The sequence below is a fragment of the Saimiri boliviensis genome, chromosome 1, assembly GCF_048565385.1.
Source record: "Saimiri boliviensis isolate mSaiBol1 chromosome 1, mSaiBol1.pri, whole genome shotgun sequence".
Lineage (NCBI taxonomy): Eukaryota > Metazoa > Chordata > Mammalia > Primates > Cebidae > Saimiri > Saimiri boliviensis.
The window spans coordinates 26,862,276-26,885,191 of record NC_133449.1 but is presented as its reverse complement, the minus strand read 5'-3'; the positions used below and the strand labels follow the sequence as shown (position 1 = coordinate 26,885,191).

General features: G+C 52.0%; 3 protein-coding genes across 6 annotated transcripts in view; 2 read left to right on the top strand and 1 right to left on the bottom strand.

The window, feature by feature from the left end:
* Positions 1 to 1,731: 1,731 nt before the first annotated feature.
* On the top strand, positions 1,732 to 5,612 carry PREB (prolactin regulatory element binding). Of its 3 annotated transcripts, none has more exons than XM_003941566.4 (9): positions 1,734 to 2,117; positions 2,687 to 2,876; positions 3,086 to 3,306; positions 3,500 to 3,580; positions 3,695 to 3,819; positions 4,020 to 4,193; positions 4,341 to 4,413; positions 4,561 to 4,720; positions 4,895 to 5,612. In XM_003941566.4, exons 1-9 carry the CDS (start codon positions 1,983 to 1,985, stop codon positions 4,987 to 4,989), a joined length of 1,254 nt encoding a protein of 417 aa, XP_003941615.1. In that variant the 5' UTR covers positions 1,734 to 1,982; the 3' UTR covers positions 4,990 to 5,612. The 3 variants fall into 3 exon arrangements, with proteins under 3 accessions (XP_039332764.1, XP_003941615.1, XP_010350636.1); XM_010352334.3 differs by having other exon boundaries at positions 1,735 to 2,117; positions 2,687 to 2,885; XM_039476830.2 differs by lacking the exon at positions 4,561 to 4,720 and having other exon boundaries at positions 1,732 to 2,117.
* An 11-nt stretch (positions 5,613 to 5,623) lies between these two features.
* Positions 5,624 to 12,550, bottom strand: ABHD1 (abhydrolase domain containing 1). The gene is given in 11 exon segments (XM_003941568.3): positions 5,624 to 5,835; positions 5,954 to 6,061; positions 6,370 to 6,430; positions 6,529 to 6,577; positions 6,753 to 6,860; positions 6,862 to 6,924; positions 7,051 to 7,163; positions 7,343 to 7,388; positions 7,576 to 7,758; positions 8,903 to 9,063; positions 12,437 to 12,550. Coding segments are annotated over 11 exon segments (1,218 nt in total).
* Positions 12,551 to 18,072: 5,522 nt separating this feature from the next.
* CGREF1 (cell growth regulator with EF-hand domain 1) overlaps positions 18,073 to 22,916 on the top strand; it is a 16,451-nt gene continuing 11,607 nt past the window's right edge. The window contains exon 1 of one of the 2 annotated variants that reach the window (XM_039462656.2): positions 18,073 to 18,450. The gene's annotated coding sequence lies outside the window, so the exon portion shown is untranslated. The other variant, XM_039462659.2, reaches the window with a different exon arrangement.

The following is a 22,916-nucleotide window of genomic DNA, read 5'->3' as shown; positions in this document are numbered from 1 at the left end:
CCTCTGGGTGCACCTTACGTTAATGAGGATGCAGGAGGGGTGTCTCCTTGCAGGGAAGGACATCCCTGGAGCTCGCTCTCAGGAGTGCACAGAGGTCCTCATCAGAAACTCGAGGGTGCCCTCAGGAGGATGGAGTGTTAGGTGCAGAAGATAACTGCCCAGGAGCTGAAATGCCCCCTTTGAGGCCAGCAAAGCAGCTAGCTACCCACCAAGTAACCAGGCCAAGAGCGTGAAACCCTGCGAAAGGGAATGGCAGACACTGCCCCTGCCTATTGTGGGCAGGTAGGTGTTAAGGATGACAGAGTTTCCCCATACGAGGAAGTGATGTATTCAGTATTTGAAGTCAGGTTTATTTTTTTATTTTTTTATTTTTTATTTTTATTTTTTTGAGACGGAGTTTCGCTCTTGTTACCCAGGCTGGAGTGCAATGGTGCGATCTCGGCTCACCGCAACCTCCGCCTCCTGGGTTCAGGCAATTCTGCCTCAGCCTCCTGAGTAGCTGGGATTACAGGCACGCGCCACCATGCCCACCTAATGTTTTGTATTTTTAGTAGAGACGGGGTTTCACCATGTTGACCAGGATGGTCTCGATCTCTTGATCTCGTGATCCACCCGCCTCGGCCTCCCAAAGTGCTGGGATTACAGGCTTGAGCCACCGCGCCCGGCCAGGTTTATTTTTTTATATGAAGACGGGGTTTCACCATGTTGGTCAGGCTGGTCTTGAACTCCTGACCTCAGGTGATCCGCCTGCCTTGGCTTCCAAAGTGCTTGAATTACAGGCATGAGCCACCACGCCCGGCCAGGCAGGTTTATTTTTAAGTTCATGCTGCCTCCGTTAAGACGCTCTGGTGGTTTCTGGTGTGTGCCCTCGGGCAAATCACTTCCTTTCTGGGGTAAAATGTAAGGGCTGTGCTTCTAGGAGTTGGCGTATCCTCAAATGGGTACAGTCCTAATTCGAGGATTTCTTTTTTGTGTGTGTGAGAGAGACAGGGTCTAGCTCTGTTGCCTAGGCTGGAGTGCAGAGGTGACATCATAGCTCACTGCAGCCTCGACTTCCTGGTGTCAACTGATCCTCCCTCCTGAGCCTCCTGGGCAGCAGAGCCCATGGGTGCCACGATGCTCAGCTAATTTTTAAATATTTTGTAGAGACGAGGTCTCCTCATGTTGGCCTGAGCTCAAGCCATCCTCCTCTCTAGGACGTTCCAAATGTGTTGGGATTATAGGCGTGAGCCACTGCGCCTGGCAGAGGAATTTCTTTCTTTCTTTCTTTTTTGAGATGGGAGTTTCACTCTTGTTGCCCAGGCTGGAGTGCAGTGGCGCAATCTTGGCTCACTGCAACCTCTGCCTCCGGGGTTCAAGTGATTCTCCTGCCTAGGAGTCCCAAGTAGCTGGGATTACAGGAGCATGCCACCACGCCCAGCCAATTTTGTATTTTTAGTAGAGACGGAGTTTCTCCATGTTGGTCAGGCTGGTCTCAAACTCTTGAACTCAAGTGATCCGTCCGCCTTGGCCTCCCAAAGTGCGGGATTACAGGCGTGAGCCACTGCGCCCGGCGGATTTCCTTATTAAAGGTTTACTGACCTTCATCAACCTCCACTGGCTCCACCTCCTTCTCCCAACCCCTCCACCTCCGTTCCGCACAAAGACGGCTTAGTCGATACTGGGCGACTGCGCCTCCATCCCCGCCCGGAGGAACGCGAGCCCGCGAGCGGCTAGTGCTGACGCGTTTCGGCGCTCGTGCGCCTGCGCGGAGGGGTGCGCGTGCGCAGTGCGCGCCTGCGAGACGGTCTTTGACTGACACGAGTGGATCCTCGGCTGTCGTCCGGTGGTTTGGGTTTTGGTAACCCTTCGGTGTGAGAGAGGTCGGGAGTCTTCCCGGCGGCTACGGGACCGAATTCGCCAGCGGCCGGGGCCGTAGTCGAAGGCCGGGTGCGGCATGTCCTGGGTGCCGCGGTGCTGGCAGTGAACGCGCGCCGGGCGGGATGGGCCGGCGCCGGGCGCCAGAGCTGTATCGGGCTCCGTTCCCGTTGTACGCGCTTCAGGTCGACCCCAGCGCGGGGCTGCTCATTGCTGCGGGCGGAGGAGGCGCAGCCAAGACAGGCATAAAGAATGGCGTGGTGAGCGCTGGGCCACTGGGGCTGCGTCACGCTGCGGGCTGGCGGCGATTCCAGGGTGGCCGGGGGTCGCGGGGCGGGCCACACTCCAGCTTCGGGCCCTGCCCACTTATGTTGGGGAGACCCGCCTGCCTGACGCCCTGGCGCGAATTTCAGTCGAGAACTCGGCGGGCGGAGGAGAGGCTTTTAAGGTAACGTGAAACCGGCACACACCTGCAGAATCGGCAGGAACGCCGCTCCACGTCGGAGCAGCTCCAGGGGTCTTACCTGGCCCTTTCCGGGAGGTCTTACCTGCCCTCTAGCAGCGGCGAGAGTGATGTATTTGGGTTTAGGCTAAGTTCCCTCCCTCTTCTGAGCTTCACCCAGTTCTGTAAAATGGAGGTAATAATCCCAGCCCTGCTCGCTGTATAGATTTGTAACGCCCAAATGAGAGAAAAAAAGACTCGAGAAACCCTTGTGAACTAGAACGTGCAGAAAGCAGAGGGGTAAGGCATCAGGCTATAGGATGTTCCCTAGACGCTGTGCTCTCTGGGCACCTCTGAAGTTGCTCATTCGGGTTTCCCCTCCCACAGCACTTTCTGCAGTTAGAGCGGATTAATGGGCGCTTGAGTGCCTCCTTGGTGCACTCCCATGACACAGAGACACGGGCCACCATGAACTTGGCATTGGCTGGTGACATCCTTGCTGCAGGGCAGGATGCCCACTGTCAGCTCCTGCACTTCCAGGCCCATCAACAGAAGGGCGACAAGGCAGAGAAGGCAGGTAAGACAGGTAAGACGCTTCCTCTGTATCCCCCTTGGGGAAAGGGTTGAATGAGTAAGATCTCTCTTATCTTGGTGTCTCTAAAGAAGTGGGGCTGGAAGTGGGGTTTTGGTGGCAGGCTAGAAGCTGTATGGGCTCCTGCCATGGAGAGAGGGGCCATTACTCCTTACTATAGAAGCCTGGAACCTGGCCAAGTGTTTGTGTTACAGGTTCCAAGGAGCAGGGGCCCCGACAAAGGAAGGGAGCAGCCCCAGCAGAGAAGAAATGTGGAGTGGAAACCCAGCAAGAGGGACTAGAACTCAGGGTAGAGAATTTGCAGGTGGTGCAGACAGACTTCAGCCCTGATCCACTGCAGAAAGTTGTGTGCTTCAACCACGATAATACCCTGCTTGCCACTGGAGGGACAGATGGCTACGTTCGTGTCTGGAAGGTGTGGGTTTGCGGGGTTAGGGAGGATGAATGTCGGTAGCAGCAAGACCAAAATTGTCAGAAACTGAACATGGCATCTCAGAAACTTGTGAATGAAGCTTGCATTGAGGGGCCATTAGAAGGGGTGGGATGGGGATCAGTCACCGTGTACTTGCTGGGGACCTGGGTTAACCATAGTGGTGGTTTGGCTACAGGTACCCAGCCTGGAAAAGGTTCTGGAGTTCAAAGCCCACGAAGGGGAGATTGAAGACCTGGCTTTAGGGCCTGATGGCAAGGTGAGGGGCTGGAGTGGGAGGAGGGTAGAGAAAGGAGAGAGTAGGTGCTTATGCTGCTTGCCCAGTAAGTGAATCCCCTAACTGTCCGTCCTTGGAATCTTTATTCCTGACTAGTTGGTAACCGTGGGCTGGGACCTTAAGGCCTCTGTGTGGCAGAAGGATCAGCTGGTGACGCAGCTGCACTGGCAAGAGAACGGACCCACTTTTTCCAGCACACCTTATCGCTACCAGGCCTGCAGGTGTGAAGACCTTGTGTGGGTGACTGAAAGAGGCAGAGCCCAGCTGTGGTGGGGCAGAGGGAAAAGACTGGGGATGGGGGAGCTGGGGAGGACCTTGCTGAGTGTTACCCCAGGTCTGACTATGGTGTAGGTGGTGCACAAACCTCTGAGGAGGGTTGGGCAGGCCCCAGAAGCTGAACAGCCCCTCTTCCGGCCCCCAGGTTTGGGCAGGTTCCAGACCAGCCTGCTGGGCTGCGACTTTTCACAGTGCAAATTCCCCACAAGCGCCTGCGCCAGCCCCCTCCCTGCTACCTCACAGCCTGGGATGGCTCCAACTTCTTGCCCCTTCGGACCAAGTCCTGTGGCCATGAAGTCATCTCCTGCCTCAACGTCAGGTGTGAGACATTGCTGCCTTGGCTAGGTAGGGGGTCCCTGAGGGAGCTTGGAAAGGAGTCCTGCCTGGGTCCCTGTGGACCGGTATTGGGGTAAGAGGGTTGCTGCACAAGCCTCCAGGACAACGAGCACTTTATTGTTTGTTACAGTGAGTCCGGCACCTTCCTAGGCCTGGGCACGGTCACAGGCTCTGTTGCCATCTACATAGCTTTCTCTCTCCAGGTAATGAGTGGAGGTTGGCACAGCCCTGAGTGTGCAGGAAAGAATCTGGCCTGTTTTATAGAGGGAAAACCTGGGGGTGGGGAGCATGCTTTCCAGAAAGAGAGTTCCCAGCTAGGCTTTCATCACTGGTTTTCCTTCTTCCCCCAGTGCCTCTACTACATGAGGGAGTCCCATGGCATTGTGGTGACGGATGTGGCCTTTCTACCTGAGAAGGGTCGTGGTCCAGAGCTCCTTGGGTCCCATGAAACTGCCCTGTTCTCTGTGGCTGTGGACAGTCGTTGCCAGCTGCATCTCTTGCCCTCACGGCGTGAGTCATTGGGGCAGGGTGGGCAGGTACCACCCCACCTTTAACTGGAGCAGAAGTGTGGCCCCCTGGAGGCTGGGCTCTTGTTTGTAGCTGTCCACTCCCCCTTTGAAGGGTTCTGGTTTTCAGGCTGTGATGCTCCTCTGCCTGCTGACCTCTTCTCTTACCCTCCTGCAGGGAGTGTTCCTGTGTGGCTCCTGCTCCTGGTGTGTGTCGGGCTTATTGTTGTGACCATTCTGCTGCTCCAGAGTGCCTTTCCAGGTTTCCTTTAGCCTCCCTGCTTCCTGGGAATCAGGAGCCTGGACACTGCCATCTCTAGAGCAGAGTGGAGGCCTGGACTCCCTTTGCTCACTCTGTCTGGGTCCACAGCTGAGGTTGCCTCTGATACCATGGATGAGCACCAAAGGCTTGGTTATGGCCCTGTGAGACTCTGGGTCCCAGGAACCCTGCCTTCATCATCTGTGGATCCACCCAGAACAGTGGTGTCTGAAGCCCAAGCCACACTCCCTGCCTCCTTCCTTCTGCCTACCAGAGGCTCCAGAGTTGAGCTTGTCCATTTCTCTAAAAGCATGTGAAGATGTCCAAGAGCCTGGAGGCACTGTTGTCCTTTCTGCAGAAACAGTTTCTCCTCCTTCCCTCACAGCCTTGTGGCCAGTTGCTCTTCACATGAAGTCCCTGGCATTTGCTGGGGAAGGGACTGGCCTGGTACTTGCTGTTAGGGCAGAAAGGGGCAAAAGGAAGACTCGGGTAGTAATCTAGGGGTTCAGATGGGTAGCGCCAAGCCAGTGGCCTAAAGATGCCAAAAGTTCCTAGTCTACCAAAAATGAACTTTAGCCCATTAGGCAGGAAAAGTTGGTATTTAATAAACAAGGAAAGACTGAACTGAGACCCCAAATGGTCCTCTTGTCAGCTGTTTCTGTTCTCAGAAGGTGAGAGAGTCCTGAGGTCAGGCAGCCCCTCTGGGTGCTGGAAGATGGCTCTGGTGTATTCATGCAAGAGGCGGCTCATATAGCAGTGCTGCCAGGGGAGCAGCCCTTCCAAGAAGCCAGTGTGGCCACCACGGGCTGTGATGAGCAGCGCAATGTAGGGGGAGTGTTGGGCATCCTGTATGGGAAGGGCTAGGAGGGGGTCAGGAGGACAAGCAGGTTGGCTTTCACTGGGAGCCCAGGCTCTCTGTACGTGTCCCTCATGGCCCATTTTCCTTGAGACCAAAGCGTCCTGATTCAGAGTACTTACCATGGACCGGGGAGAAGGGGTCATCGGCTGCATTGAGACAGAGCACAGGGAGCTGGATGGCATCTACCTTGGTTCTTGGGCTCGCTGCTTTGTAGTAGGTAACACAGTCTTTTTTTTTTTTTTTTTTTTGAGACGGAGTTTCGCCCTTGTTACCCAGGCTGGAGTGCAATGGCGCGATCTCGGCTCACCGCAACCTCCGCCTCCTGGGCTCAGGCAATTCTGCCTCAGCCTCCTGAGTAGCTGGGATTACAGGCACGTGCCACCATGTCCAGCTAATTTTTTGCACTTTTAGTAGAGACGGGGTTTCACCATGTTGACCAGGATGGTCTCGATCTCTCGACCTTGTGATCCACCCGCCTCGGCCTCCCAAAGTGCTGGGATTACAGGCTTGAGCCACCGCGCCCGGCCAGTAACACAGTCTTGATATCCAAAGGCCACAGATGTGTAGCGCTCATCAAACTCGTGGATTGTGCGGGCCTGCAGGTGGTGGATGTAGGATAGGCTATGATGATAAAGAACAGGAAGATAGTGGAAGACTCATTTGGGGGGACAAGAGGCATGGCTGAAGATTATACCTGTAGCACAAAGTCTATGTCCACCACCTTTTCAATCACCTTTCTGTTTCTGCAAGAATACATAAGAGTTTGGCTTGACACCTGGACCTGACCTGCAACCCCCAGCCCCTGTCTGATTATCTCATGTGAGGAAGCCCAGAGAGAACTGACCAAGCTCTAGGAGAGTCTGGAATGTCTGCCATCTTACTCTGTCTACTGCCACCTCCCACTTGCCAAGACCCTGCCGCTGCACAAGTCGGCAGAGCCCAGCAGTGAGGGGCTGATTGAAGAGCAGCAGGTTGAGTGGGGATTCCAGGGAATGGGTGGTCTCAAAGGAATCCCAGCATGCAGACAGTCAGTGCTGCCACCATCCCTGCAGCCTGCCCGGCCTGTGCCAGATAATTCAGCACCCGTATCCTGTAGGATTGGACAATGCACCATGAAAGAAGGGTTTGCATTAATGTGAGTTGGGATAGAGGGCAGGGATGTGAAGGAGAAAAGAAAGGAGGACTGGGCCTCTGGGTTAAGCCAGGCAACATTTACCCTCCAAAAGAGGTGCCCACGGCCAGCCGTGGAGCTCGGGGAAAGCGATGCTTTATGTGGTTCATGACTGTCTGTAGATCTTCAGTATTACTGGCACAAAAAGCCCTGTGGGTCTGAGGGCAAACCAGATCATTGGGTAGGGAGAGAAACCATGGCCAGAAGGTAGAACAACAGAAGGGCTCAGGAGGTGGCAGGGAAATCGAGGAAGGATAGGTAGGAGGTAGAGCCCCAGGGCCAAGGATCTCTAAAGGGAGTGGGTGAAGGGCTGCTATGAGGAAGGCAGGCAACTTGCCTGCAGTGCCTCCCCACGGCAGCCCCGGTTGTTAAACACAACAGCCCTGTGACACACACAGGTACCTGTTAGCCAGACCCTCCTTAACAGCCCCTCTCCCCTTTTCTGTAGTGTTCAGAAAGACCCCTGTCCAGAGCCTCCCTTCGTGTAGCATTCTTCATATTGGTGTCTGGATTGACTTCTATGACACGTTCTCAGATGCCACCCCACTCCTGGGCTCCACCCATCCTTACTGGTAGCCATCCCTCAGAGCTTGGTTAACTAGATGCAACACATATGTCTCCTGGCTACTGCCGGTGATGCCAGGAAGCAGCAACACAATGGGCTGGGTAGTGTGATCAGGGTCTTGGCTGCTTTCAGGCTGCTTGGCCCAGTCTAGCAGGAGCTGGCCTCCATCTGGTGTTTGGAGGACATCACTGTGGTTTTGGAGGAAAAGGGACACAAAGATACTATTAGGACCTTTTTTTAAATTTTATTATTTTTTTAAATTTATAGAGACAGGGTTTCTCTGTGTTGGTCAGGCTGGTCTCAAACTCCTGACCTTAGGTGATCCACCTGCCTTGGCCTCCCAAAGTGCTGGGATTAACGGATGTGAGCCACCCCACCCGGCCACTATTAGGAACTTAATATACTTTAAAAGCTTTGTCCCCTGCCCCACCCACAAACAAGTCTCATAACTTTGAATTAGCATCATTTGAAGGTGTGCTTCATGTGAGATGGTAAGGCTTAACAAGGTGGAAGGGGGATATAAAGGATCATTACCTGGTGGCCATGCAATTACATAGCCTTCCATATAATATCCTCTCTCATTGTACTCTTTCGACACATGGAGGTAGGTGGGGCAAAGATTACCTACTTTTTTTTTTTTTTTTTTTTTTTTTGAGACAGAGTTTCCCTCTTGTTACCCAGGCTGGAGTGCAATGGCGCGATCTTGGCTCACCGCAACCTCCGCCTCCTGGGTTCAGGCAATTCTCCTGCCTCAGCCTCCTGAGTGGGTGGGATTACAGGCACGCGCCACCATGCCCAGCTAGTTTTTTTTTAGTATTTTTAGTAGAGACGGGGTTTCACTATGTTGACCAGGACGGTCTTGATCTTTCGACCTCGTGATCCACCCGCCTCGGCCTCCCAAAGTGCTGGGATTACAGGCTTGAGCCACCGCGCCCGGCCTACCTACTTTTTTTTTTTTTTTTTTTTTGAGACGGAGTTTTGCTCTTGTTACCCAGGCTGGAGTGCAATGGCGCGATCTCGGCTCACTGCAACCTCCGCCTCCTGGGTTCAGGCAATTCTCCTGCCTCAGCTTCCTGAGTAGCTGGGATTACAGGCACACGCCACCATGCCCAGCTGATTTTTTGTATTTTTAGTGGAGACGGGGTTTCACCATGTCGACCAGGATGGTCTTGAACTCTCGACCTCTTGATCCACCCGCCTCGGCCTCCCAAAGTGCTGGGCTTACAGGCTTGAGCCACCGCGCCCGGCAGATTACCTACATTTTTAAAGAGGTAGACAGATTTTCCCTAGATACCTGGGGTTTCATGTTCACCCTGTACTGTCCCTTCTTACCTCTGGTAAAGGACTAGGGGCCGAGACTGCAGGAAGACTTGGAAGATGCTTTGTAGTCGCCCCTCAAAACACCGCAGCATTGGGTAGAAAGTCTCTGTGGTGATGGAACGGTGTCGCTCCAGGAAGGCCAGAAACTGCAGCCCAGCCACCAGCCGAGGCCTCTGTAGTCACACAACAGTCTGCCTCACTTACCTGACTTGCACCAAACTAGTAAGGCACCCAACACCAGAGGATGAGTGGGCCCCTCTCCAGAGGCCAGCCTGAAGGACCCTGCTTGTCTGGACGTGAGATACCCAGCACAGCTCATTTGAATGGCCAAGTCTCTGATAATACACTCCAGCTAGAGCCCCCAAAAGACCCAGTCCTGGTGTGACATTGCCCAGAATTTTTATTTATTTATTTATTTTTTTATTTTTTTATTTTTTAAGATGAGGTTTCACCATATTGGTCAGGCTGGTCTTGAATTCCTGAGCTCAGGTGATCCGCCCACCTCAGCCTCCCAAAGTGCTGGGATTACAGGCGTGAGCCACTGAGCCCAGCATCACTGCCCAGAATTGACCCTGAACTAGGAGGTGCTGAGCTGACTCTCCTGCTCAGCCTATCCATACCTCAAACCCATTTGGGAGAGAGCAGGTAATGTAAACAGCCAGGCTCAGTGGTGTGCGTCTGTGGTCCCAGCCCCTTGGGAGGCTGAGGTGGAAGGATCGCTTGAGCTCAGGAGTTCGAGGCTGCCATGAGCTGTGACAGCACCACTATACTATAGCCTGGGTGACAAGTGAGACCCTGTCAATAAGTGCCCAGCCGATCCCCTGGAGAAAAAGTCGGGGTTCTGGGCAGGCGCTGAAGAAATACAGCACCATTTAATCTTTACCCATTACTTTGCAGTTGAAGATGATAGGTACACTGCCTTCTTCCTAAGCCTGACTCTGGCCACTCTGGCTCCTGATTTTAGCACAGCATCATCTGCATATTCCTGTTCTCTGATGTTCGTGATCACTGCTGAGGGGCTTATCTTCTCTTACTTGTGAAGCCCCTGCTGTTAGATTGTGCTCTAAAGGAAGAACAGCCCTAATGTGAACGGATTCTTTTCTTCCTTCGTGCCAGCCAGGGGGAAGGTGACAAGGATGAAATAACAGGCACAAATGAGGTCAGTGGGCACTGAGCCCTGACCTTGAGCTTCTCTGCTCTGTTCTGGACAGACATCAAGTGAATGAGAGGTCCTAGCCACGTGGAAGGCGTGTGAAGGAGAAGTATGCACATAGGTTCAGTAATAGAAACTGCATTTCTGTAGCAGGCCCTACGGAACATGAAGACCAGGTTTCTATCTACAGTACAGTGCCTATGTCAACAGAAACAAATGGTAGAGAGGCCAAGTTGATGGTGCAACTGTTGGGAGGTGTGACTTTGGACCCTAGTCCTTAAGCCCTGGAATTATGACAGCTGTCATTTGCATGCAGGTACTGGGCTAAACCCAAGTTTACGAGATTTTTTTTTTTTTTTTTTTTTTTTTTAAGACAGAGTTTCCCTGTTGTTACCCAGGCTGGAGTGCAATGGCACAATCTCGGCTCACCGCAACCTCCGCCTCCTGGGTTCAAGCAATTCTCCTGCCTCAGCCTCCTGAGTAGCTGGGACTACAGGCGTGCACCACCATGCCTGGCTAATTTTTGTATTTTTAGTAGAGACGGGGTTTCACCTTGCTGACCAAGATGGTCTTGATCTCTTGACCTCGTGATCCACCTGCCTCGGCCTCCTAAAGTGCTGGGATTATAGGCGTGAGCCACCGCGCCCGGCGCTTATGAGATATTTTATAAGTGAAGAAGTTATGACTGACAGGTTAGTGGTATGTCCAGTTACACAGCAAGCAAGAGGCAAAACAATGATCAATTATGACATTACCGGCTGGGCTCGGTGGCTCAAGCCTGTAATCCCAGCACTTTGGGAGGCCGAGGCGGGTGGATCACGAGGTCGAGAGATCGAGACCATCTTGGTCAACATAGTGAAACCCCGTCTCTACTAAAAATACAAAAAACTAGCTGGGCGTGGTGGCGCGTGCCTGTAATCCCAGCTACTTAGGAGGCTGAGGCAGGAGAATTGCCTGAACCCAGGAGGCGGAGGTTGCGGTGAGCCGAGATCGCGCCATTGCACTCCAGCCTGGGTAACGAGAGCGAAACTGCGTCTCAAAAAAAAAAAAAAAAAAAAAAAAAAATTATGACATTACCACCAGTACTTGTAGGTAAAATGTGTTGAGTGCTCATGAAGCTCCAGGCATTGTGCTAAGCACTTTACAAAAATTTTATCTTTTGATTTTCACAACAGTTCCATGACATAAGATCTGTGATCCCCCTGTGTGAATGGATTTGAATGCTGAATAACTTGTCAAGGGTCAGAAGCTTGCCAGAGCTAGTGAGTGGCAGAGCAGGAGATTCAAACCCAGGTCCATCTGACCCTAGAGCCTGCGCTGTCTAGTCACTGCTGTGTATTGCCTCCTAATTGCCAAGATTTTGAGTTGCTGTCTTTTTTTTGAGATGGAGTTTTGCTCTGACACCCAGGCTGGAGTGCAGTGGTGCCATCTCGGCTCACCACAGCCTCCCGGTTCAAGCAATTCTCTTGCTTCAGCCTTCCGAGTAGCTGGGACTATAGGCCTGTGCCACCAAGCCTGACTAATTTTTGTGTTTTCAGTAGAGATGGTGGTTTCACCATGTTGGCCAGGCAGATCTTGAACTCCTCACGTCAAGTGATCCATTTGCCTCAGCTCCCTGAGCTAGGCAGGAACCTCGGCCAGCCCTTAAGGGAAGGGAGGTCCTACTAAGCTATTGGGTGATGGAGGGGGCAGTGTTGGGAGTTAGACATGACCCCACAGACCTCTGGTTCCTTCCTTCAGTGCAGCTGAAAGACTCAGCTAAACGACCTAAAAAAGGAAAGGAATGCGCCGGGCGCGGTGGCTCAAGCCTGTAATCCCAGCACTTTGGGAGGCCGAGGTGGGTGGATCACGAGGTCGAGAGATCGAGACCATCCTGGTCAACATGGTGAAACCCCGTCTCTACTAAAAGTGCAAAAAATTAGCTGGGCATGGTGGCACGTGCCTGTAATCCCAGCTACTCAGGAGGCTGAGGCAGGAGAATTGCCTGTCCCCAGGAGGCGGAGGTTGCCGTGAGCTGAGATCGCGCCATTGCACTCCAGCCTGGGTAACAAGGGCGAAACTCCGTCTCAAAAAAAAAAAAAAAAAAAAAGGAAAGGAATGCAAAGTGTGCACATCTCTGACACCTCAGGATGCTTTCCACCCCACCTTTCCCCAAATGGTTGTCCACATCATAAGGAGCAGCACCCTCTGGTGCCCAAAAGGCCCAGCTGGCATGGGGAGCACATGAGAAACAGAGGCACTACGGAGGCAGAGCTGACTCTCCATTCGGTTGTAGCAAATTTCACCTGTGGGGAAGCCCAACCATTCCAGCTCCCACCAAGGGCTCAAACCCGGGTCTGGAAGCTGCCGCCTACACCCAAACCAGCCGGCCAGAGCGCTGGACCCGCACCCACCTGGAGCACACATGCCCAATAGTAGCCCAAGTAGAGGGCAACAGCAAGAGCCAAGAGTAGAGAGAAGGTGTCTGCCCAGGTGCCATTCTGGGGGCTCAGGAAGGAGCTCAGCATCTTGTGCTGGGGGCTTCCGTCCCTCAGGCTCCTGGCTGGCCCCGGCTCGCCGGCTGTGACTCACGGGCCCGCCCACCATAGGCGGCCTGTGCAGGTCCAGTCCCCACTGCCGGCCGGCCGTTCGTGCTGCCGGCCCCGCCCTCTGCCGGTGCCCGCGGCTGGGCGGTGAGAGGCGGCGCTAGGAAGTCGCGCGGCTGGGCGGCTGCGCCTGGTGCCTCGCGCGGATCTGACCCAAGTGGCCTTCGGTGGCCTCCCGGCCTCCCCCACCTCCTGCTTCCCCTCTGCGGTTCCTGGCGGTGCAGCCCGAGACACGCGGACTCCCCCAGCTGCCATCTTGGTGCGGGGCATCTCCAGCGCCCTCAGTTTCTTCCCTGGGGGCTCCCCGAGTCCAGCAGCCTGGCCAGAGTCCCTCACGCACTCACAGTCTCACACACAGGACACAGCCACTCCGCGGTGACATTCTGCTCTGACTACAGCCATTCACAGTGACCCTCACCTGCAGGACGTCACTGTCCGCCTGACACCCCACACTGTCACACGGCTTTCAGTTGCTCAGTGGTGGCATTGCACACACATGCAGCTTCCTGCAGTGTCACTCTGCATATCATACAGTTCCTGCCACACAGTCCTCAGACGGTAAATAATTTGCTCACCACCCGCTGTGTACCAGGCACTCCATACAGACTTCCCATGTTACTGTCCCTAACTTCATTGGAATACAGGTTGTCTACTAGAGTAGTGGCTTTCAACTTTGAATGCAGATCAGAATCATCTGGGATTTTTAAAACTACCAGTGCCCAGCCCCTACCCCTGATACAGTTGGTCTGGAGAGGACCCTAGGTATCAATACGCCGTAAAGCTTCTAGGAGGTCCACAAGTCATCAGGGCTTAATGAGGTCCACGCAAGGGAAGTACTGGTGCCGTGGGAGCACTGCGGGGGTGCCTGGAATTCACAGGAGGGTGTTATAGCAGAGGGGACAGCATAGGCAGAAGCCTGCAGGTGAAGGATGTCTGGACAGAAATGTGGTGTGGTTAGAGCATGTGGGTGGCCAAGGACCAGCTTGTGAGCATCCGCAGTTTATCCTAGGCCAGAGGAAAGCCATCCAAGGGTTTTAAGAAGGGAAGGGTGACATGAGTTATGTTTTAGAACAGGTATCCCCAAACTTTTTACACAGGGGGCCAGTTCACTGTCCCTCAGACCGTTGGAGGGCCGCCACATACTGTGTTCGTCTCACTGACCACCAATGAAAGAGGTGCCCCTTCCTGAAGTGCTGCAGGGGGCCGGATAAATGGCCTCAGGGGGCCGCATGCGGCCCGCGGGCCGTAGTTTGGGGACGCCTGTTTTAGGAGAATCATTCAGTTGCTCAGAGAATAGATGGGAGGAGGAAAGTAGGAGCAGATAGCCATTGGGAGACTGCTAACAGAACCCCAGGCTCAAAAGATGCTGCCTGGAATGGAGGATACCCAGGAGAGGAGCGAACATCTTCAAGATCGGAGGCAGAATTGATAGGACCTGGTAGTAGGTTGGAGGTAGGGGGAGAAGGAGGAACATGGATGACCCCAGGTTTCTGATTGCACAGATATAAAGAGTCTGTCCTTGGGATAGGGAAACAGAGGAGAGGAAGGTTTGAAGAGGAAGATGATGCATTTAGACACAAGCATGTGGAGGTTGGGGTGCTGGTCGGTGTTTTAACTGTTTTCTTAGGTTCTGTATTTGTCTATTTGGCATCCATAAATCACAGGTCCAGCCTAATGGCCAAAGTTGTTTACATCTCCCCTGCGATCCAGAGCTCATACTCTGAGCCACTTCCTTTCTCCAACTTTCACACTCCAAGCCAGTATCTCCCCTGCCCTAAATCAACTCAGGATCAGGTAACTAGGACCAGTTCTTGGGCCCCAGAGTGCTCTGGAATTATTCATACTAGCCAGTCCCAAACTGCTTCTCCTGTCTTGCCTGTGCAAACCCCAATAAAGGCCTGTACCTTCCCCTCCCTCCTTTCCGCCTCCTGAGTGACACTAGCAATTCCCCTTGTGACCGTGCCTCTTTTTTTTTTTTTTTTTTTTTTTTTTTTTTTGAGACGGAGTTTCGCTCTTGTTACCCAGGCTGGAGTGCAATGGCGCGATCTCGGCTCACCGCAACCTCCGCCTCCTGGGTTCAGGCAATTCTCCTGCCTCAGCCTCCGGAGTAGCTGGGATTACAGGCACGCGCCACCATGCCCAGCTAATTTTTTGCACCTTTAGTAGAGACGGGGTTTCACCATGTTGACCAGGATGGTCTCGATCTCTTGACCTCGTGATCCACCCGCCTCAGCCTCCCAAAGTGCTGGGATTACAGGCTTGAGCCACCGCGCCCGGCGCGTGACCGTGCCTCTTGTTTCTGGAGGAACTGTGAATAACATTAAGGTTTTCTTTCTTTCTTTCTTTCTTTTTTTTTTTTTGAGACGGAGTTTCGCTCTCGTTACCCAGGCTGGAGTGCAATGGCGCGATCTCGGCTCACCGCAACCTCCGTCTCCTGGGTTCAGGCAATTCTCCTGCCTCAGCCTCCTGAGTAGCTGGGATACAGGCACACGCCACCATGCCCAGCTGATTTTTTGTATTTTTAAGTAGAGACGGGATTTCACCATGTTGACCAGGATGGTCTCGATCTCTTGACCTCGTGATCCACCCGCCTCGGCCTCCCAAAGTGCTGGGATTACAGGCTTGAGCCACCGCGCCCGGCCAAGGTTTTCTTTCAATGGCACTGACCTCTTCATGGCCTCACTCAGCCACCTTTATAAATTAAGACTCAGGCACAAATTAGTAGGATATTCAATGTCCGAAATGGCCTGGGGCTTAGAGACTGGAGCTGGAGATTTGGTAGTCATCGGCATTTAGATGGTGTGTTAGTTGGCAGCTTTGCTGTAAGAAAGCACTACAAACTGGGTGTCTTAAACCAGGGGTCTCCAACCCCTTGGCCTGCAAACTGGTACTGGCTCATGACCTGTTAGGAACCAGGTGGCACAGCAGGAGGTGAGCAGGGTGAATGAGCGTTACTGCTGCAGATCAGTGGTGGAATTAGATTCTCATAGGAGCACAAACCCTATTGTGAACTGCACAGGAGAAGGATCTAGGTTGTGAGCTTCTTATGATAATTGAATGCCTGATGACCTGAGGTAGAAGTTTCACCCCCAAATCATTCCCCCAACCCCCAATCCTTCCGATCTGTGGAAAGACTGTCTTCTCTGAGGCCAGGCACTATGGCTCACACCTGTAATTCCAGCACTTTGAGAGGCCGGTGCAGGTGGATCACCTGAGGTCAGGAGTTTGAGACCAGCCTGGTCAGCATGGTGGAAACTTGTCCCTACTAAAAAACAAAACAAAACAAAACAAAAACAAAAACAAAAACAAAATTAGCTGGACCTGGTGGCACACACCTGTAATCCCAGCTACTCAGGAGACTGAGGCAGCAGAATCACTTGAACCTGGGAGCCAGAGGTTGCAGTGAGCTGAGATGGTACCACTGCACTCCAGCCAGGGTGACAGAGTGAGACTCCATCTCATAAAAAAAAAAAAAAAAAAAATTGTCTTCTCTGAAACTTGTCCCTGGTGCCAAAAAGGTTGGGGACTACTGTCTTTTTTTTCTTCTTTTGTACATCTCCTTCTTGAATTATGGGACCACTGCCTTAAACAACAGAGACTTATTGTCCCACACTTCTGGAGACTAGAAGTCAAGATCGGAATATCAGCAGGGTGGGTTCGTTCTGGGGGCCGTGAGGAATGATCCATTCCATGCCTCTCCCCTGGCTTCTGGTGTTCCGCTGGAAATCTTTGGCTCTCCCTGCCTGGTGGAAGCATCACCCTGATCTCCATCTTCATCTTCACAAACATCTTAGTGTGTTTATGCTGCTATGACAAAATACCACAGGCTGGATAATTTATAAAGAACAGAAATTTATTCCTTTCAGTTCTAGAGACTGGGAGGTCCAAGATCCAGGCACTGGCAGGTTCGGTGTCTGTGAAGGTCTGTGCCTCAGAGATGATGCATCTGGGTTTCCTCACCTGACGGAAGGAACAGAAAGTCAAGAGAGCAAGAGGGGTGAACACTCTCAGAAACCTCTTTTATAAGGCCGTTAATCATTCATGAGGGAAGAGCCCTCATGACTTAATCATGTCACAAAAGGCCCTACTTCTTTTTTTTTTTTTTTCAGAGGCAGGATATCTCTCTGTCACCAAGGTTGGAGTGCAGTTTTGGGATCACAGCTCACTGTAACCTCAAATTCCTGGACTCAAGGGAACTGCCTGCCTTGGCCTCCCAAATAGCTGGGACTACAGGCATGCACCACCATGCCTGACTGATTTTTATTTATTTATTTTTTGTAGAGATATGGTCTTACTATGTTGCCCAGACTGATTGCAAACTCCTGGCTTCAAGAGATCCTCTCACTTCAGCCTCCCAAAGTGCTGGGATTACAGATGTGAGCCACTGTGCCCGCTTCCTCCTCTTAATATGACCATAATGGGGACTAAGTTTCAGCACATGAATTTGGGGGGATATTCAGGCCACAGCAATGTTTTTCCTACCTGTGTGTGTCCACATTTCCTCTTTTGATATGAACACCAGTCGTATTGATTAGGGGCCACCCTACTCCAGTATGACCTCATCTTCATGAATCACATCTGCAATAACCCTATTTCCAAATAAGGTCACAGTCTGACGTATTGGAAGTTAGGACTTCAACATATAACTTTGTGAAGGACATTGAGTCAATGCAGGACAGATAGTGATGGCAGCTAAGTGAGCAGAAGAGCACAGGAGCAGATGGAGAGTGAGGAGAGGCCCCTGAGGAACTCTGACACTGAAGAAAACGGAGACCTTTATGGAATGACCAGAGAAGTAGGAGAGGTCTTGCTCAAACCAGCGGAATCCATGATGTAAAGAGGCAGTGACTAGTGGTGTTCACCACTGGGAGGAGGACAGGATGAGAGTGGGCTTGTCTCGGTGACGGATTCCGTGATGGAGTGTCACAAACAACTCAGGAAGAGTTCACCCTGACACCACAGTACATATGCCTCAAATACTCTGCACTGCTACACCCCTGCCACACATTGGCCATACCCTGAAGCCCACACTGTCACACCTATGCACAGTCACTCAAAATACCCCCTACCATGTCACAAATTCCTCATACACACAGCCACACACACACCAGCCACAACCACACATGCTAATAGTAAGTTAGATTCTATTTTGTCACATACATCTGGGTTCCTCAGGCAGAGAAACTGGCAACCAAAGCATGATCACAGTTAAACATACTTCTCATGCACACTGGCCTCGCTGTCTCTCAGTCTGTCTCTATAGGTGTACCTGTTTGTGATGAACACATGCACACACTCAGCCTCACCATCTATCTCACACACACCCCATGTGTGCACACAGGCACACGCACACATCCACACACACATGCACGCTCATACACGCTCACACGCTCACAATGTCACACGCGTGTGAACATGCGCACTCGCGCACACGCACTCACACAAGCGCACCCACGCACAAGCACACGAGCGCACTCACGCGCACACACGGACTCGCACACGCCCACAGGCGCACTCACGCACTCGCACACACGCGCACTCACACGCACACGCGCGCGCGCGCACAGCCCCTCCCGCCGCGGGCGCGGGGAGGGCGCTGGTGGAGCTGCGGAAGGCCAAGTCCGGCGGGCGGGCGGGGCGGCGGCTGGCACTGGCTCCGGACTCTGCCCGGCCGGGGCGGCGGCTCCAGCTGGAAGGGCGACGTGGAGCGGCCACGTGGAGCGGCCCGGGGGAGGCCGGCGGCTGGAGGCGAGGCGCGGGTGGCGCAGAAGCCGGGAGCGCCCTCCGAGCTGGACCCTCAGCGCCGCGCCTCGCCGCAGCAGGTGGGTGGGACCCCGCCCCGGCCGGCCGTTGACCCGAACCCATCACCGCCAGCCACCCGGAGCTGCGCGAGGGAGGTGGCCTCCCGCCTCTGGTGCAGATCCTGAGAGCGCAGCCCCTCTGCATCCCCTGCGGCTCAGACGTGGCGGGAGCGGTGGCCCTCGTCCTTGGGTCCCCTGAGGGTAGGTGGAGGAAGGGACTGGAGAGCGAATCTGAGGCCCCTTGGTGTAACGTGGGGGCTTCACAGTTCCCCAGGCGCTTCCCCCAGCCCCGCATACCGGTTCCAGCAGCCCTGGAGGAGGGACAGCTGGTGGGAGCCTCCCCAGTATCCAACGGGGAAGAAACGGAGCGCTGGGGAGGGCCTGAGGCTGTCATCTCCCTGGAAGTGGAGGTTGGGGGGGGGGCGGGCAGCTCCTGGGTATGGGCTCCTGTAGCCCTGTAGCCACTGGCTCCTTTCTTGGGGGATGGGTGCTGGGAGGCACAGGGGCGCCAGAGGGATAAAGTAAGGGAGAGGGTTCCACTCAAAATTTTAACTTCCCGACAGTTAGACTCCACAGGAGATGGAAGTGCCGGCCTGTGAGGTACTAGATTTCCTGTCCTGGAGTGATTCAAGCAGAGGCCATTTGACAGGGTTGCTGTGGAATAAATTTTTGCACTGGATGGGAAGTTACCCAAGATAATCCTGCAAGGCCTCTGCCACAGCACAGAGGCTCTGAAATACCCAAGCAGCACCTGCTTGGTGCCAGCCGCCTACTCTAGGTTTTCTCATTGCAGCCTCCGCAAACCTTTAAGAGACGGATACTGTTATCTTTGTTTCTAAAATGCAGATCCCAGGGCTCAGAGAGGTTAAGACAGCTGCCTAGGTCCCACAGTGAGCAGTGTCAGAGGCAGGATTTGATCAGAGGTCTACCCTTCAGGGCGTGCTCTCCTCCTGTGCACTGGTGCAAAGGCTTGAAGAACAGTGGGGCCGGAGGATCACTGTGAATGTGTGAGTGTGTGCGTGTGGTACATAACTTTATTAAATTACATGGCAACTGTTAACAGTTATGGTGGCTTTCATGTGTTTATTAGGGTAATTACGTTCATGCACACTATAGTTATAGAAAATGGTTAGGGACATTTTTATTTGACTGGCAGTTGTTCAATAACTGTTTTATTTCTCTCACTTATAAAAGCTTTTGTTAATGCTTAGAAATATCCAAGTGTGAACACATAACATTAACCTCATTACACATTACATGAGGTGCCTTAGCCTTTCCTTAAACAATTGAGGTGGGTTACTTGTACTAAAATGTCACAGTTGCAAGCATTATTTAGGAGAATATTGGCTGAGCACAGTGGCTCAGGCCTGTAATCCCAGCACTTTGGGAGGCTGAGGTGGGCAGATCACTTGAGCTCAGGAGCTCAGCCTGGCCAACGTAGCAAAACCCCATCTCTACTAAAAATAAAAAAAATTAGCAGGGCATGGTGGCGCATGCCTGTAATCCCAGCTACTCAGGAGGCTGAGGCAGGAAAATCACTTGAACTCAGGAGGTGGAGGTTATGGTGAGCCAAGATTGCACCACTGCACTCCAGCCTGGGCAGCAGAGTAAGATTCTATCTCCAGAAAAAAAAAAAAAAAAAAAAAAAAAAAAAGAATATACCGAAAGTCCACATCATTTACTTTTTTTCTCTTTCTCTTTTTCTGAGACAGAGTCTTGCTCTGTCACCCAGGTTGGAGTGCAGTGACACAGTCTTGGCTCACTGCAACCTCCACCTCCTGGGTTCAAGCAGTTCTCATGTCTCAGCCTCCCACATAGCTGGGATTACAGGCGTGTACCACTGTGTCTGGCTATATTTTTTGTATTTTAATAGAGATGGTTTTCACCATGTTTGCCAGGCTGATCTTGAACACCTGACCTCAGGTGATCCATCCACCTTGGCCTCCTAAAGTGCTGGGATTACAGGCGTAAGCCACTGTGCCTGGCCTTTTTTCTTTTTCTTTTCTTTTCTTTCTTTCTTTCTTTTCTTTTCTTTTCTTTCTTTTTTTTTTTTTTTGATGGCATCTTGCTGTCATGCAGGCTGGAGTGCAGTGGTGTAATTATAGCTCACTGCAGCCTTGAACGCCTGGGCTCCAGTGATCCTCTTGCATCAGCCTCCCAAGTAGCTGGGATCATAGATATGAGACACCATACTGTCTAATTAAAAAACAATTTTTTTTTTTTGGTAGAGATGAAGTCTCATTCTGCTACCCAGGCTAATGTCGAACTCCTGACTTCAAGCAATCCTTTTGCCTTGGCCTTGCAAAGTGCTGGGATTACAGGCATGAGCCATTGTACTCAGCTTAATTACTTGCATTTTTGAGGTGGACTACAACCGAATGTGAAGGTTGTCAGGAGGGCTCAGGACATTCCAGATTGAGGATGGAACAGGTTGGGCAAAAGCACTGAAAAATGACAGCAGAAAGCATTTTAGGAGACTTCAATAACCCTTTCCTTTGAAGCAGAGTGCTATCACTATCATAATGCAGCACTGGAAGATGAGTCAACAGTAATTTGATAACTGATTGTAGAAGGCCTTGAATGGCCAGGTGAAGATTCTGGATGCTAATAGAAATAGGGAACCATTAAAGGTTCTAGAGCAGTAGAATTCTAGCAAAGGAAGATTTATTTGATGTGGGTATGGAGGGTTCTTTAAGTGGAGAAGATACTAGAGACAAGGATAACACGAAAAGGCTTCTATATTAGTTTGTGCAAGAAGTGATTCGTTGCCCACTTAATATTCACTGTAACCCTTGAGGTAAATATTATCTTTAGTATGCAGATAAGATAACGGAAGTTTAGTGAGAATAATTAATTTACCCAACGTCACAGGGACAGTCAGTGGTGGAGCATGGGTTTGAAACTAGGTCTGGCTGGTTTCAAAGCTCTGTTTTCTGTCCATTAAACATAGTGAAGAGTTATGTATATGAAGCGTGCATAGGGTCATGAGGAGGAGAGTGATTGTAATTCAGGGGTAGGGCTCAGGACCGGGTTGATAATTTGCAGGGCTTGGTGCAAAAATGATGGAGAGTTTCAAGATGGCGACAACAGAATGTTAGGCTAAGCACAGGGTCCCTCTGAGAGCAGGGGACTTGTGACGCACAGGTCGCATACCTGTGAAGCCAGCCCTTACAGGTTTGGTCTTCCAATTACTATGGCAGTTTAACAAATCACCTCAAAATGTAGTGGCTTAAAAGGATGATAGGCCGGGCATGGTAGCTCATGCCTATAATCCCAGTGCTTTGGAAAGCAGAGGCAGGAGGATTGCTTGAGCCCAGGAGTTTCAGATCAGCCTGAGCAACATTGTGAGATCCTGTCTAAAAAAAGATAACATTCATGTTGACTTTGCACACGAGTGCAGTCTGGGCAGGGTTGTGGAGACAAGGCACATTTCTACTGCATTCAGTGTTGGCTGCGACAGCTCAGAGGCTGGGGATGGGAATCATCTGGAGCTTTGCCCTCTCACCGGTCTGATTGCTGGGCTGGGAAGATTTGAGCTGGAGGCTTCTCGGGCATCTGTTTCTAGGTGGGTTCTCCACATGGTCTATTCCGTAGGGTGGGTTCAGAGATGCCAGGCTCCTTCCCTGGTGGCTCAGGCTTCCAGAGGTGCATGTCTGTGTGTCAGGTGAGGGGAGAACCAGAACCAGGCATCAGGTACGTCACTTTTATGATCCAGACTTGGAAGTCATGTAAGCATCATTTCAGCAACTCATTAGAAGCCAGTCACTAAGTCCAGATCATACACAAGAGGAGGCGAGTTAGATTCCAGGTTTTGTGGGAAGGAATGTCAAAGAATGTGTAGATATGTTTTTAAAGCCACCACAGTGAGAGGATGAGTGTATCTGAGGGGTTCTTTCCCTTTATGTCTGAACGGCTCCCCCCAGAGTCATCCTTTGGTGTTCACAGACATCCTTCTTTAAAAGGCACCTGCTAGTGCATAATAACTCGTGAAGCCTGGATAGTAATTTTGACAGCTCTGAGGGATTTAAATTACTCCAGTGCCTCCTGTCAGCCTGGGTCCCAGCAGTAAACAGATGAGGAGGAGAAAGTAATTTGAGAGGAGCCAGGTGGGAAGCGGGTGTGTGAAACCACTGTGGAGCCGGGCAGACAAACTCTTGGAAGGAAAAAGGCCTTATTGTAGATCAGGCACCACACTTTACACATCTTGTCTCATTAATTAAATCCTCACCAGAGCCCTGCCAGAGGTGCTCATGTCAGCCCGCATTGCAGATGGAGAACCTGAAGCACAGAAAAGCCGCAAAGCTAAGGAGCTGCAGAGCCCAGGTTTGAACAGGCAGCGTGAGGTCAGGGCCCATACCCCCCAACTTTGGGCCGTACCACCTATGCCACAGCAATTCTGTGTTTTGCTTATTTTATCATTATTATTTTTTTTAACATTTGTATCTTTTCTACTTAGATATTTGCAATCTTTCGGGGGAAAAAAAGTA

Coding starts and splice junctions, on each gene's coding strand:
- PREB (XM_010352334.3), top strand. CDS start 1,983: ATGGGCCGGCGCCGGGCGCCAGAGCTGTATCGGGCTCCGTTCCCGTTG. Junction 3,581..3,694: donor CTTTAGGGCCTGATGGCAAG/GTGAGGGGCTGG, acceptor ATTCCTGACTAG/TTGGTAACCGTGGGCTGGGA. Junction 4,721..4,894: donor GCATCTCTTGCCCTCACGGC/GTGAGTCATTGG, acceptor ACCCTCCTGCAG/GGAGTGTTCCTGTGTGGCTC.